The sequence below is a fragment of the Hemicordylus capensis genome, chromosome 10 (genome assembly GCF_027244095.1).
Source record: "Hemicordylus capensis ecotype Gifberg chromosome 10, rHemCap1.1.pri, whole genome shotgun sequence".
In the NCBI taxonomy this organism is placed as follows: Eukaryota; Metazoa; Chordata; class Lepidosauria; order Squamata; family Cordylidae; genus Hemicordylus; species Hemicordylus capensis.
The window spans coordinates 2161008-2175524 of record NC_069666.1 but is presented as its reverse complement, the minus strand read 5'-3'; the positions used below and the strand labels follow the sequence as shown (position 1 = coordinate 2175524).

Sequence of the window (14517 nt, the reverse complement as noted above, 5' to 3'; positions counted from 1 at the left end):
TGGGGGAGTGTATACGTGTGTGCATGCATGCATGCGGGACAGAAAACGGCAAGCAAACCCCTGCAGCAGGATGATGCCACTGTTAGAGATCCCACACTGACAACACGCTGCAAGCAGAGAACTGGCACACATACCCCTCAAACAGCTAGCCAGCCTTATCCTTTTTTGAAAACTCTCGAGCATTTTAAGTGGTCACTACTATTAAGTGAGCCACCTATAATAGCACTGCAGAGAAGTAACTTGTCTAGGGAACAATTTGCTGGTTCAAATCCCTGATGGTATGTTTCCCAGACTATGGGAAACACCTATTCCAAGCAGCAGTGACACAGGAAGATGCAGAAAGGCATCATCTCATACTGAGTGGGAAATGGCAAACCCCTCCTGTATTCTGCCACAGGGAGTCTATGTGGGCGCCAGCAATTTTAGTATCAATGAAAGCAACTTGGGAGGACACCAGTCGAGAGATTTGTTTTTTATTAACTGTAATGCACAGTACAGCCCTTTTCAGCACTGAAGCAGGCCAAGCGCTGAATCTTGCCATATCTACGCTGCAGGCTTACGCTTTGCTGCGGCGGCGGCAGCAGCAGCTTCAACCTTTGCTTTCCCCTTTGCTGCTTTCTCTTCTCTGAGCTTGTGCTGTGGAAACAAAAGAACATTTAGGCCTACTGGTTTTATCCTGTTTTGAAGGGAATGTTCTAATTTCAGGCAAGATTTCACCCCACTCACATTTTTAGCATGGCGCAGAATGGTGTTGCGTCTCATAGTCTTGGCATATGGATTCAGTTTAATCATAACTCTTAGATTCTTCAGTGGATTCTTCTTAAGAACTCTGCGGTGAATCTTTTTCCTGCAGAAAGTTGAATGAGTGCACAGATCTTTATTAATATACGAGTTCTATATGAAGACCATTAAGCTTTATTAGAACAGAAAAACACCCAGGGGAACACAGTCCAGAAGAATATTGCTACACAAGAATAGGTTTTCAAACCAAGAAACAGTCACGAACGTACAATTAGAAGAACCGTAGTACGTATGTCTCAGCTCCAAAATTTTAAGTGTCTGACCCTTTGGCTACTATGTCATTTAAGCGGAAGATTCAAAACAGGAACACTTACTTTGGTGCACGAAGGGCCTTCTGTATCTCTTGGCTTTTCAGGATCCTTCCAAGATCGGTATTGGTCATTTTGTGCAGTGGCAAGCTGCAGTTGAACAAACAAGTCCAGTTACTGGTCTGAACACAGATCTAATAAGTTACTTCCTTCACCAAACATTACTCTCTCTCAAACAGATTTTCCTGTTCAAGTAACAAATGATGCCCAGCAATGTGTGAGCACCCTGCCACTTGGCAGAAGTCAGCCCAAGCAAATCCAACCTTATTTTTAATTATTATTTTTTTTAGCAGCTTACTTGTAGTTGCTCTTCAGGATGGCCGCCTTGCGCCAAGTTCCATACAAGTCATCCAGCTTACGGAAAGCACTTTCAGTCCAAATGCAGAAACGCCCAACATGGCCACCAGGAGCAAGTCTCAAGAGGTTCAGCTTGTTGACGTTGAGAAGAGTAATTCCTGCCATATGAAGGCAGAAGTGTGTTATACATATGAAACACACGTAATTCTTATCAGCGAAGAACCAATAATTTTCTTGCCGTCTTTATATTGTGCCTCGAAGATACCATTTATTTAATAGACTGCTATAATGGCCTTCGTGGCAGCTTAAAGCCATTTAGAACTGTCAAGAACAGACACAAAACGATTATATAAGTAAGCAACAACAATAGTTGATTGAACAGCCATCAAAAAGATCAGCAAAGAGGTAACTCTTCCAACCTCTTCTGGGAGAAGGTTCCACAGCTGAGAAAGCTCAGCAGTGACTGTCCTAAGGGCAGGAAAGACCCAAAATAGCAACTTTTTGATGTATCCTTAGACGTACCCACTGGAGCATTAGTCAGAACTTCCACAAAATCATGCATTTCAGAAACACGGACCAATGAAGTGGATCATCATCATTCTGGTGCTCCATCATGCCCACAGCCTCCAAGATCATTATGCATCTTGTGTGATAGTTCAAGAAGTACCTGGGATATTCCTGAAAGCTTTTATGATGCCATTGTCCTCATTGTAGATGATGCAAGGTCCCCTGCGCTGGATGCGACGGCGGTTCCTCATTTTACCCTTGCCTGCACGCATACGCTGAGAGGCATAAACCTAGATAGAAACAATGCATCCTGCGTTAAACAATGCATCATGCACCACTTTCTGGAGTAACACATGTTCACCTGCAAGTCAGAATTTCACTATCACCACTGTTTATCTGAAACACGGACCAGTGAAAAATCCATCATTTTGCACTAACAGTTTGAGAGTACCAAATGTTTACAACTTACATGAAACAAAGATTGGATTGGTTACACCAGGCCTGCTCAACTCTGGCCTCGCAGCTGTTTTTGCACTACAACTCCCATAATCCCCAGCCACAGGGGCCAATACCCAGGGATTATGGGAGTTATAGGCCAACACCTGCAGGAGGGCTGAAGTTGAGCAGCTCTGACTTACACTAATACTTAAGTGGAACAAGTCTTAAAAATCTAGTTACTAAATTTTGATGTGTTGCCATGTATGAGCTTCCAGCTGAATTCATCCCCTTTATCAACCCCATGACCCAGAAATGATTCTTGTACATGCAGTCAATGATCACCTCACCTTTTTAATATCATTCCAGGCTTTAAGCTTCTTGAGCAGTAAAACAGCTTCTTTAGTTTTCTTGTAACCCTCAACTTTGTCTTCAACTACCAAGGGAAGTTCTGGGACCTCTTCAATGCGGTGGCCTGATTTGAAGGGAAATTTTGGGTTTAAGTAGAGGTTGATTATGATGGCATGAAACAAACTGGGTGAAACAAACTGTTCTTCATGAATAACCCAGACAAGGCCGGGCAGTCAGAGGACGTCTCTAGATGGCCATGGACCTGAAAACCCACCTCCAACACCCCAACTTGGAGGAAGTCTTATTTCTTCATAAGCACTTCAGGTTGTCTTTCAGACGCACAATCTTGTGCTACAGACAGCAGTATACAAACAGCAGCATGCTTACCTTTAGACATCACCAGTGCCGGGAGGGCTGAAGCCGCCAGCGCCGAGCAGATGGCATAGCGCTTCTGAGTTGTGTTCACCCTTCGGTGCCAGCGGCGCCACGTCTTGGTTGGAGCAAACATGCGGCCTCCACGACACATCTATTTATCCAGGGTCAAGGACGGAACCAGAGTTGCTTTGACACTGAAGTTCCTGCCTTTCCAGCCTTGCTCAGAGTTAGCTGGTCGTCAGCCGTCTGCACCAGCCTGATGACAGCAGGCTACTGTCGCCGAGTACAGAGTAGGACGCAAATTACGACATCATGGCAAGTAAGACCCCTCCACACTGTTCTAACCATCAACACGGTCAGGGGCTTCAGTTGTTGTGATCTCAAGTTATTGTTTGAAATGCTAGCATTCACTCTGCATTACAGGCACCCATTATTTCAATCAGAGTCCAGCTCTTGAAAAGCAGAGGGAATAAAGGATACGTTGCCAAAAGCACCCTGGCCGGATCGATGAGTTCCACCTCCACGAACCCTTGGGATACGAGCAACTGCTCTTCCTGTACCCCAGGATTCAGCACTGGTCTGATGCCCTGAAAAACAGATACACAGACCTCATTCAGCCTCCAGTTACTGGTCAGATGCTCCCCTTCTCTCTTCAGAAAAGTGACCTAGAGCCATCATCAGAACTTCCACTGATATCACAGAATTCAAAAACACGGACCAATGAAGTGGAATTTCATCATTGTGTGGCACATTCTGCTATGTAATAGTTCTCCCAATGTTTAACAAATTTAAGTTCATTTGATTGCAGGCTGACAATAACCAAGCAAGTACTTTTGCATCTTCAGACCCATCACTCCAAACAACTATGATGTAAATGTTCTTAACTTCCAGCCACCTACTTTTACATCTCTAAAAACCACCAAGAGGTTTTGAAGCACCATCTACCAGTACTCCTGGTTCTCAATCAAGAGGACTGCCTGCTACTATAGGATCCTGTCCATACAATGAAGTTAGGCAGATGGTGACCCAGGAGTGGGTCTTTTCTGTAATGACACTAGAACACTCCCCCACTGGTCTGTATGACTGACTGCCCTTATGAGCTTTACGTTTACAGGTAACACTGTGTTTTATTTTCTCAAGCCTAATGAAATTTGTAGTTGTATGCTCTTTTTAAAGACATTGCATCTTATGCTGCCATGACTTTCTGGGTTTTTAAAAATGCACTCGCTTGAGTCTTCCTTTGTATGAGATACATCTTATAGGTCACCTGAAAATAATTTTACAAGACAGGATATTAATCTAATAAGCCCCAACGAAACCTTACCTGCAAGTTCACTGACAGCGTAGGGCTGCCTGTTGTTCTTTCGCAAATTGGTGTGAACAAAATTCACAATATCTGGGCGAATGGGAGCCTTGAACACAGCAGGCATGGTGACATTTTTACCAGACACTTCTCCCTTTTCGGAGTATACAGACACTAATGGACGAGTACAAGCCTGGAAAGGAAAAGGACAGACTTTAATTGAGCATAAGTTATGCCTTCTTTCCTCTTCAACTGTAGTACAAATATTGCTCAGGCTCAAAGAGTCTTCAGCTCAACAGTGACAGCATGTGGACAGCAGGCAACTGTCGCTGAACACCAGATAAGACGCAAATTACAACATCACAGCAATTAGTGAACTTACAAACCTCTAAGTGTTGGGGAGGTGTAACAATCTCTCTCTTGCCCACCTCTCTCCTCAGGCCCCTGGGTGTGAGTTTCCATTTAGCTATTATTAAAAATTCAAACAAAGCCCTGCTGAACCAGAAAGATACATCTAGTCCTGCATCCCATTTCCTACAGATGCCCCAAACAAGCTTCCTTTGTTGCTGCATTCAGAGGCAGACTGCCTCTAGACAACTAAGACTGCATGTAGCTATCATGGATACAGGTTTGCCCACCAGTGGGAACCAACACGTCTACATGAACACCCTCCCTCGTGGTTTCCCCAAGGCAACGCATGCCTTCCTGCTGCTCGCACATTCTAACTTACTCTTCTAGACAATGAAGATCGCATGTAGCCATCAAGGCTATAGGCTTGCCAGCCTTCCAAGACTGGCCTGGAGCCACCAGGAATCAGCATCCATCCATTTCCACATGGAAGCCATCCTGAAGGTTTGAAGGCTTCATATTATGGACCACAAGTGGGGCGGGGAAGGTAATACTTTGTCTGTGTATTCTCCAGGAATAGGTTCAGTGAGAACTAGCATTCCTACCCAGTGTTCCCTCTAACAGAAGATCCCGGATATCCTTGACTACAACTCTCAGCATCCTCAGCCAAAGGCCACTGCAGCAGGGGATTCTGGGAGCTGTGGTCAGCAACATCTGGGATTCCTTCTTACAGGGAAGAAGGGAAGTTTAACACCCTCCAGCAGCGATGTCCTGCAGGCCACTTTAAGTCTGAAGCTGCTGGGTCGGCTGGAGGCATCCTGGCTGCAGAGAGGGCCGCCCCACTCTTGACCCGTGCCTGGTCCGTCACCAATGAGTCGGAAGAGCGAGAGGAGGCGGCTTGCGCTCTGATTCCAGAGCCAGTCCCAACGGGCAGCTGCTTCCCAGGATTCCCTCGCTCAGGGATGCCCCCAGAGGTTGTGGACTACGACTCCCATAACCCCCAAGCCAGCACCACTGCAGCTGGGGATGCTGGGAGTTGTAGTCAGCAACATCTCGGAGGAGCCCTGGGAGAGGGAAGCCTGGTGCATGCGCACCCCGCGCGAGCGATCCCCACCAGCCCAGCCTGCTTGCCACCTGCGCGGGCCGGCCGGCCTGCCTGCCACCTCCTCCCCCGGGGTCCCAGCCCCCCACCACACGAAGCCATCCCCGGCCTGCTCCACGCGGCGTGCCCAAGATGGCGCCCGACAGGCCTGGCCTCCGCTTCTCCCCCGCACCCACCCTCCACCGGCAGCAGCACCGCCATCATCACCGCCGCCGGCCCCGGCCTCTCCTCCCGCCGCCCCCCTCGGCCGCGGCGCCCTCCCCCTCACCATGGCGGCGCCGCTCTGCCACCAGCGGAGGAGCCCCTCTCGCTGCCCTCTCACTCCAACTCGGCCCCGGCCGGAAAAGGAAGGACGCCTCGCCGCCTCCTCCCTTTGGCTCTTTCTTCCGCGGCCGCCAAGCCCCGCCTTCTTTCACACGCACACAGAGATCTCTCGCCACAAGCTCCGCTTATTCGCTCAGAAAGGAAAGAGAAGAAACCAGGGGTGTCCTCCGCGGGCGCAAGCTGAGGGATTTCCCCGCCTTCGCGTCAGGCGGCCTCAGAATGTCCCGGGATTACTTTTATTTCTCCCTCCTTTTGAAGCCTTTTCACTCCCGCGGAGGGGTTCCTGGGGATCCGAGAAGAAGTTCTGGCGCGCCGTTCGGTTGTCCGAACGGGCGAGGTGGAGCCACTGCGCCTGCGCGGAGCTTCGATGGGCGCTTTCAAGCTGGCGGCGGGCTTTGCGGGGCGGCGGCAGCAGCAGGAGCTGTTGCTTGACTTCCATGGCTTCCTGCGGCAGTGAGTAGTCGTCTCCTTGAACTCCATCATTACTAATATTGTTTAGCTTTAAAAGAGAAAAGAAAACGTTCAAGGATGTTTCAGGGTGTAGTACACAGTCACAGAGGGTCCCCTTGGATTTTCTTCACAACAGCCCTGCGGGGTCGGCCAGACTCCCAACCGGTGGTCCTCCAGATGTTGCTAAATACAACTCCATCATCCCCAGCTTCAGTCTATTGTAGCTTGGGGTGATGGGAGTTGTAGTGCATCACAATCTGGAGGACCACCGGGTTGTGCTAGGCTGAGAAAGAAACTTATTTTAATTATTTATTGCATTTCTCTACTGCCTGCTATGTATATCTCAAGGCCGTGTACAAAATTTAAAATATTTAAAAGTCACAGATTAACATATGACACAACAAAAACAATAGAATACAACAGTTATTAAAACAAGTCTTAATTGTTATAATTATTCTTCTATCTACATATATATTCCTTTTAAGCATATCTATTGCTAATCCCATGCGTGGCAGCTCTCACAAGAGTTCATAAGTTAGCTGTCGGCAGGGGGAGAGAAAAGCCCGCAGAGGACATCCCTGGTTTCTTCTCCTCCTTTTCCCGGAGAGACTTCTGCCTGAAACCTATGCATATCTACTTAGGAGTAAGTGCCCTGAGGCAGCATCCGGACAGTCATTTCTGACTTATCTTATTGATTTCAATGACATTTACTCACGATTAGCTCATCTGAATGCTGCCCCTTATATTCAGTGGGATTCATTCCCAGAGAAACATGCATACAATTGTGGCCTTACAGCATGACCCTTATTATTACATACTATATTAGCTATTTATTCCAGCTCTCCCTTTTGCCCTGACAACTGCCCAACGCAAATGGCTTTGTTATATTTCAGAGTCTATGAGGAAAACGAGGAAAACATCATCAAAGGACCATTTGCTTTTGAGGTAGGCATGTACAGTACTGAATTTTTTCTTTCTTTCAGATAACCATTATGTTTTCTAACAGTTGTTGAGTTTTCTAAGGTTTAGCAGCTGTTTTTCTTCCTTTTTCTACCAGAAGGATGTACAAGTCTATCTGGTTGGCGAAGGATGCACAAACCCTGTGGAAGGCTTTTGGAACAGTAGCAGTGCTATGTTTGTTTTGGAGAAAAGGGTACGTTTGGCGTGTTGGCTTGTTTTGAATCTCCCTCTGGGTTATGGTAACGCCAAGGTGATCTTTAAGCAGTGTATCATTGATATGGAGTTGCCTTGGGATTATTTTAATGGAAGGCAGCATACAACTTAACAATAAATAAATGGAACACCAGGTTGATCTATTTACTTATTTGAAATATTTAAATTCCACTCTTCCAGTACACTACTGCTAGGGAGGCTCACAGCAATAAAATAGATGCAATGTAAAATAAAAGTTTAAAAAATTAACCAAATAAAGTAAACAAGTTTTTAAAAATCAGGTTAAAACCACAATCAGAATTAAGCTTCAAATTAAAAGTCATTTTAAAAGCTAAAAATTGTGAGTTATAAAAACTAAGAAACCTACCGATATAACCAAAGACGGAGCATTTAAAAAGCCTCTTTAAAAAGATGTGTTTTTAGTTGCATTTTAAAAACACTGAGGGAGGGAGCATGGTGAAGCTCTTCAGAGAGGGCGTTCCAAAGCCAAGAGGCCACAACCGTAAAGGCCCTGTCTCTAGTCCCCACCAACTGGATCTCTGTGAGTGGCAGGGCCCTGGCAGGTTCATAGGGGTGAATGCAGTCCAATGGGTACCCCAGCCCCAAGGCATGTAGAGCTTTAAAGGTCAAGACCAATACCTTGAATCTAACCCGGAAGTGGACCAGTAACCAATGAAGCTGCCACAGGATGAATGGCATCAAGCTATGCAAGATCTGGAGCTGCTAAATCTTTACAAAAACCAGCCAAATATCTGTATAACTTGATATGCACAATACAGAGCAGAGCCCTGACCCTGGCTCGGCTGGACGTGCTGTCCTCTGTGGTGATGGATGGTAGGTTCAGGAGAGTCCTCTCTATGGAGAGATTGTGCCCTTGTGGGAGTGGAGTTGTTGAGACAGTTGGTCATGTGCTCCTCTGCTGCTCTTTTTATCGCGATTTATGTTTTAGATAGATTACCCCTCTTGTTTTAAGATATCTAAATAATTCTGGCATGTTTTATATACATTTATTTCTGACATTCACACCAATGTTTCACAGCATAGCCAGGTTTTGTACGGCTGCAATTAAGATACACACATGGTGTGTTGAAAATGATTAGTTTAGGTTTTTAGGTTGTTTCATCTTATGTTACCCTTATGTAGTAGCTTCTATATATGTATTCTTATATATCTGTATTAATAACTGCTCTTAAGGTTCTTTTCATCTGGGTCTGAGTTGAAATCTGTTTAGCTGATCAAAGATTGTAATGAACTGAACTGCTTATTTTGAAACATTTTACTTCTTATCCTGGGAGGATCACATTCTCCCAGAGTAGCTGACATTGATAAAATCACAGTATCATAATAAAACAGCCAGCTTAAGCCAATTCAATAGGAAATTTCAAAATGTTGCCCTTCTCCGGGAATGGTCAGCTCTCTAACAGAATTGCTGACCCTTACAGAGACCACAGGAAGAAACCAGCCAGCCAGAAGAGCAAGAGATAGACACCGGCACTTGCATTCCTGGGTCTGCTCCAGAAGAGGATTCTGCACCCCTTGCTTTACCCCTTTCACGAGCGAGGTGCGTTTATGCTAGTTCTTAATCCTCCAATTTTAAGAGAGCCCATGCTTCCCGACAAACAGAAGACCATGAACAAGCATCTCGTTGAGTGTTGTGCTGGTGTGTGACTGAGATCATTTTGCCTGTGTAATGGAGAGAGTTGAGCTTGAGTGCTTCGTGTGAGTGTGTGTGTGTGTGTGTGTGTGTGTGTGTGTGTGTGTGTGAAAGAGAGAGAGAATGTATGTATGAAATTGTGTGTATGATTTATAGTATGTGCTTTCTGCATGCTGGAATGGTTTGTGTATATTTTTTAATCATTTATTTCATTCTACATCATCATTTATTGTATTGAAACTGTGCTTTCAACTGAGTTTCATTGTGATAATGAGACTGTGGATAATGAATCATTGAGTCTATGGGAACACAGGCTTGGGGTTCCCAGACTCACCCCCCCACACACACAAAAATGGGCCAAATAAAGTGCCCCAGCATGCTCCGTGGGTCTCCTGTTGTCCCAGCAATGTCCCTCAAATAGCCCCCAAAATTGCAGATTCTTTTTAAAATTTATTTTTTGCTGAAATGAGCCACAGAATGGCTTCCATGGACAAAATGGCAGCTGGAAATGACCTCCGCGGTCACTTCCGGCCCTCTAGGAACTGCGGATACATGGGTTTTAACCCTTTTGTATCTGTGGATAATGGAACTAGGTGTCAATTAGCCACCTGTGAATATGCCAAATCGCGCATATAGAATCCCTGTATAACGAGGTTTTCCTGTAGTCTTGTAATGTTGAATTCTAGTAGTTGCTGAATATATCTGATGCCTTTATGTTTCTAGGCAGCTGATTTCGTTCTATACAATGTCTCAAAATCCAAACATGACCCACTTAAAAATAAGCAACCCAGCACCCCTCCCTCCATTATGGGTGCGATGTGATCGCTCTGACCCTCAGCAAACCATCTGGCTCGGAGCCGAACCTCTCATCACTGGGAACAAGCTTACTGGAATCCATCTTCATACAGTTACCTGCAACGGTAAGGTTTGCCCCCGGGGAGGAAGAAATGCAGGTCTTTTAGTGTTGCACACCATTCTTAAATGTTTCCTTCCACTGTAGGCCAAGCTCTTGTTCTCCATAAGCCAAATCTGCTGGGACTTTAGTCCTTGTGGATTGAAAACTGTCTTTCAGAATGTGGATTTTGTGTAGATAGTAATTAACAGCTGCTTTCATTCAGGGGTTCCCAACCCTGATGATGTTGGGCGATGACTCCTGTCAACCCTTGTGGCTGGAGATAGGCCATCAGCATCTGGCAGGAGACAGGCCAACAACATCGGAGGGTTGAGAACCTCGGCTTTAATTCAGGTGCAAGTTCCTGGAAACCTAACTAGTTGTTCTTGATCTGATAGGTATCTCTCACCTGCTACCGTAAACAAATGTGCATTATTGGCTACAAACCGACATTTTTTATACAGAGAAATGCATTATTTGAGCTCCCCCTTTTCAGTATTAGCGGTATAAGCTGTAGAGGTTCATATTGGTATTAGAGGAACTTTTGTGGTGACCAAAGATCAGAGAGATGCTGTGAGCCAAGCTTGAGGAAAACCTACACTTCATTCTAGGGACCTTTTAAGGAGTTAGCTATCCCCTGCTAAATTCAGTTCGTCTTTTCCCAGGTCCAGTATCCTTTAAATGTTGTTCTGCAGATCTGAAAGAACTGAAGGAAGCACACAGAACAAGACATCGCTCTTCTGATGTAGGTTTATCTTGCTTTTCATTCATGCCTGTACAAATGATGGAAATAGTTCGATTTTTCAGATGTGTGTGGCTTGAAACATCCCAAGTATCTGGTGGTCACCCAGGCTCCTAAAAGATTAATGCTGCTGCTGCTTCTGTTGCTGCTTAGCACAGGCTTCTCTGCACAGCTAAGACTTAAAAGTTTGCATCTGGCTCCTGAAACACACAGGCTTCTCCCTTGGAACTGGAAACACTTCATGGAAAGTGGTGGCCTTGAATCAGAGGTTTATAATAGCCACTTCTAGCTGGATTTTTAAATTTTAATTATAAAAAATAATTATTATACAGAAGAGAAACCCCTCAGTCAATCCATCTAATTTCCATAAGGCACTACAGGAAAAAAAGCTATACACAAATCCAACTGTATCTGCAAATTGTTATGTAGTGAAAGACCTAGTCTCGCTTCACTCTTAGCATTTCACCTTTGCTTTAAATTTCCTAAGTCTGTAATCAGTGCAAAGTACACATCATATTACAGAAATTACATGTCTGTACATCCAGATCTTGTGTGTAATTATTCCAGTAATTTATAAACGCATGTTTTAAAAATTTGTTCCAGTTGACAGTGAAGGGTTTTGCCTGCTATGAGTTCCTGGAAGCTGCCACACTGGACTACCTTGCTTTGGAGGATACCCTTATTGCACTGGAGAGACATATCTTTGCTGATTTTTCTTGGGACACTGTAACAAAGATACTGCAGGCTCCTCCCCTCACTTCGGCTGCTGAGCTGGTAAGAAAGTGCCTTAAAACTGTGGTAATAGTAGAGAAGTGAAAATCTGATGATAACCCAGTAGAAATGTTCTATGCCTGGTGTGCTCTATCCAGTTTAGCGGGGAATGGGGAGGGTTTTTCCTGTGATTTTGAGTGCTGGCTGCCCTGTGCTTTCCTCTGCAGAATCTGGGGATGGCAGGGCTCACAGCCACACAGGTTGTTGTGGCCACTGGTGTGTGCAACTAGCCAGCCTGCTGCCGTTCCCACTTTACCCATGTACAGAACACCTGTAGAGGAGTCCAGTGTGTATCAGGTGCACGTCAGAAATGTGACTTCTCTTTTGGAACTTTCAGAAGGTTCAGATTGCATCTGGGAGCCCCTTGAGTCCTGTGTATGAGCTGAACAGAGAGCTACAGTTCCTCCTTGTAAGTACAGGGATGAAACTTCCCGTTCCAAAGAGAACCATCCTCCATATGGCAAGAGGGATAGTTGTGTGTTTTAATCGGCGATCCTCTCTGAAATAGGATTGGGAGCATGGCACTAACACTAGAGCCCGATTCAGCTATTATGCTGCATGAGTGTACAGATGTCTACACTCGTACATGTGTTTGTGTGAATGACTGTGCCTGGGTTCATTTCAAAGGTGGACCTATGTACAGGCCCCTGAAATGCATGGTACAGTCTGGAAGTTTACCTGCGTCCAGCATAACGCCAGTCGGCCATGGTATCCTTCTGGACTGCCTCTCGAATTTTGAGATTGGAGGCTTTGGAGTGGCTTTGGTCCTTTCTTGGGGGAGGGTCCAGAAGGTGGTGCTGGGGGACTACTGCTCGGCTTCTTGGCCACTGGGCTGTGGGGTTCCTCCGGATTCAGACGTTCCCCCTGCTGTTCAACATCTACATGAAACCACTGGGAGAGGTCATCTGGGGACTTGGGCTGAGTTGTCAGCAATATGCAGATGACTCTTGGCTCTTTCTCTCTCCTTGTTACTGGATCCCTGGGAGGCAGTGGATGACCTGGATCGGGGCTTGGAGGCCGTGATGGGCTGGATGTGGGCTAATAAGTGGAGATTGAATCCAGACAAGATGGAGGTGCTGTTGGTCAGAAGGAGAGCCAGTTGGGATGAAGGGATGTGACTGGTTCTGGATGGGGTTGCGCTCCCGTTGAAAGAGCGAGTGCAAGGCTCAGGAGTACTTCTGGACCTGGTTCTGCTTTTGGAAGCTCAGGTGGAGACGGTAGCTAGTGGTGCTTTTGCACAGCTTTGGCTAGTGTGTGTCAGCTGCATCCCTTCCTTGAGAAGGTAGAACTGGCCACCGTTACCCATGCCCCAGTCACATCACGGCTGGATTACTGTAACGTGCTCTACGTGGGGCTGCCCTTGAATAATATTTGGAAACTGCAGCTAGTGCAAAATGCAGCAGCTAGGACTGTATCCGGAGCTGCCTGTTGGGATCATATTACACCCACTCTGAAAGAGCTGCACTGGCTACCAATTTGTTTCCAGGTCCAATTCAAGGTGCTGGTTTTGACCTTTAAAGCCCTTAACCATTGGGGCCCTGGATATCTGAAGGACTGCCTGCTCCCAAGGGTTGTTGCCCGCTTGACCAGAACTAAACTTAGGGATGCAGTCCTAAGCACACTTGCTGGAGAGCGAGTTCAATGGGGCTCAGGCGTGCTTAGGACTGCCCCGCATGCATTATGTGCTGGATCATGCCCACTATGTGACTGTCGGTGTTTCTGTGGTGCCTCTAGAGCTTGGCCGAGAGCCTGAAGATAGGCACGACTGACTGGCCTAAGCCCCAGGAGAGAAAGCCAGCTGCTGATTTGGTACAGAAGCTCCTGAAAGGTAATCCTGTTTATTAATTTGGAATGGTATTCTGGAAACACTTGCAAGCAGTGTTCCCTATAAGGCGTGCGCACACAAGTTTTTTTTAATGTCTGCTCAGTTAATTTTCGATCCCGCTCAGATTGAATTTGGAAAGTCCCACTCTGAATATATGTGTGTGCACAGACTGCCTTGATACTGCCGCCCAGAACAAAACTCATTCTGCACACAGATAAGAAAAATTAGAGAGACCACTGCGGGCAAGTCTCGTGACATGGGTAACATGAGAGGGGTTTCCTCAGCTCTGATTGGTGGGCTCAGTAAACATGTATGCTCCGGCCGAAGCTTTGGAGTGTGCAGAAAAATAGTCTTCATTTCATCTTATTTGTTGTTTTTCTATGTAAACTGCTTTGGAAACTTTTGTTGAAAAGCAGTATATAAGTGTTTGTTGTTGATGATGCTTTTCAGGGGTGTGTGTGTGTGTGTGTGTGTGTGTGTTGACATAGGCCTATAACGTCACCTTCTCTCCCCACTAGATGTCAAGGATGAAATAGATGGAGTGAAGACACCAGACAGCAATGAAACGGAAGTATGTAGGGTTGGAAAACTACTCTCTGTGTGTCGTTGCCAGTCTTGAGAAGTGTGGATGCTTACTTCACACCATTTGTTATCTTCTCATGTCTGTCTGTTAGGGAAAGTGTTTGGGCACTGTTCTTAGGACAAGAAGTGACCCAGAGCACATGAAAGGGCTTAACCTTATGCCATAACTTAGCACTGAAGCATAAAGTGGCAAGGTGAATATGCTTGTATTGGTTTGGGCCAGAGCTTAGTGGCAGAGTATCTGCTTTGCATGCAGAAGGTCCCGGGTTCAATCCTT

The 14517-nt window shown here is 45.9% G+C and overlaps 2 protein-coding genes and 4 non-coding genes across 14 annotated transcripts in view; 1 reads left to right on the top strand and 5 right to left on the bottom strand.

The window, feature by feature from the left end:
- Positions 1-457: 457 nt before the first annotated feature.
- RPL4 (ribosomal protein L4) lies at positions 458-6246 on the bottom strand. Its single transcript, XM_053272021.1, has 10 exons — positions 6096-6246; positions 4399-4570; positions 3555-3661; positions 3087-3225; positions 2699-2823; positions 2074-2203; positions 1408-1564; positions 1116-1199; positions 727-847; positions 458-636 (listed from the first exon to the last, which is right to left on the bottom strand). The coding sequence occupies exons 1-10, from the start codon at positions 6096-6098 to the stop codon at positions 544-546; spliced, it is 1131 nt and encodes a 376-aa protein (XP_053127996.1). The 5' UTR covers positions 6099-6246; the 3' UTR covers positions 458-543.
- On the bottom strand, positions 1940-2010 carry LOC128335226 (small nucleolar RNA SNORD18). Its single transcript, XR_008311548.1, has one exon. It is a non-coding gene; the product is annotated as a small nucleolar RNA SNORD18 (small nucleolar RNA).
- LOC128335228 (small nucleolar RNA SNORD16) lies at positions 3293-3392 on the bottom strand. The gene has a single exon (XR_008311549.1). It is a non-coding gene; the product is annotated as a small nucleolar RNA SNORD16 (small nucleolar RNA).
- On the bottom strand, positions 3748-3819 carry LOC128335225 (small nucleolar RNA SNORD18). Its single transcript, XR_008311547.1, has one exon. It is a non-coding gene; the product is annotated as a small nucleolar RNA SNORD18 (small nucleolar RNA).
- Positions 4645-4745, bottom strand: LOC128335229 (small nucleolar RNA SNORD16). The gene has a single exon (XR_008311550.1). It is a non-coding gene; the product is annotated as a small nucleolar RNA SNORD16 (small nucleolar RNA).
- A 44-nt stretch (positions 6247-6290) lies between the features above and the next one.
- The window catches only part of ZWILCH (zwilch kinetochore protein), a 51650-nt gene continuing 43423 nt past the window's right edge, over positions 6291-14517 (top strand). For all 9 annotated transcript variants that reach the window (XR_008311399.1, XM_053272014.1, XM_053272016.1 and 6 more), the window contains exons 1-10: positions 6291-6604; positions 7495-7546; positions 7659-7754; positions 9217-9335; positions 10152-10348; positions 10986-11065; positions 11666-11836; positions 12171-12242; positions 13568-13661; positions 14177-14229. Coding sequence is in view for 8 of the 9 variants with exons in the window: in XM_053272014.1 (XP_053127989.1) it covers positions 6519-6604; positions 7495-7546; positions 7659-7754; positions 9217-9335; positions 10152-10348; positions 10986-11065; positions 11666-11836; positions 12171-12242; positions 13568-13661; positions 14177-14229 (1020 nt within the window). In the remaining variant the exon portion in view is untranslated. The remainder of the gene's footprint in view (positions 6605-7494; positions 7547-7658; positions 7755-9216; positions 9336-10151; positions 10349-10985; positions 11066-11665; positions 11837-12170; positions 12243-13567; positions 13662-14176; positions 14230-14517) is intronic.

Excerpts from the sequence above, each read along its gene's own strand:
- RPL4 (XM_053272021.1), bottom strand. Across the intron at positions 2,824-3,086 it reads GGCACTGGTGATGTCTAAAG|GCCACCGCATTGAAGAGGTC; the intron begins GTAAGCATGCTG and ends CCTTCAAATCAG. Across the intron at positions 2,204-2,698 it reads CCTGGAATGATATTAAAAAG|GTTTATGCCTCTCAGCGTAT; the intron begins GTGAGGTGATCA and ends GTTTCTATCTAG.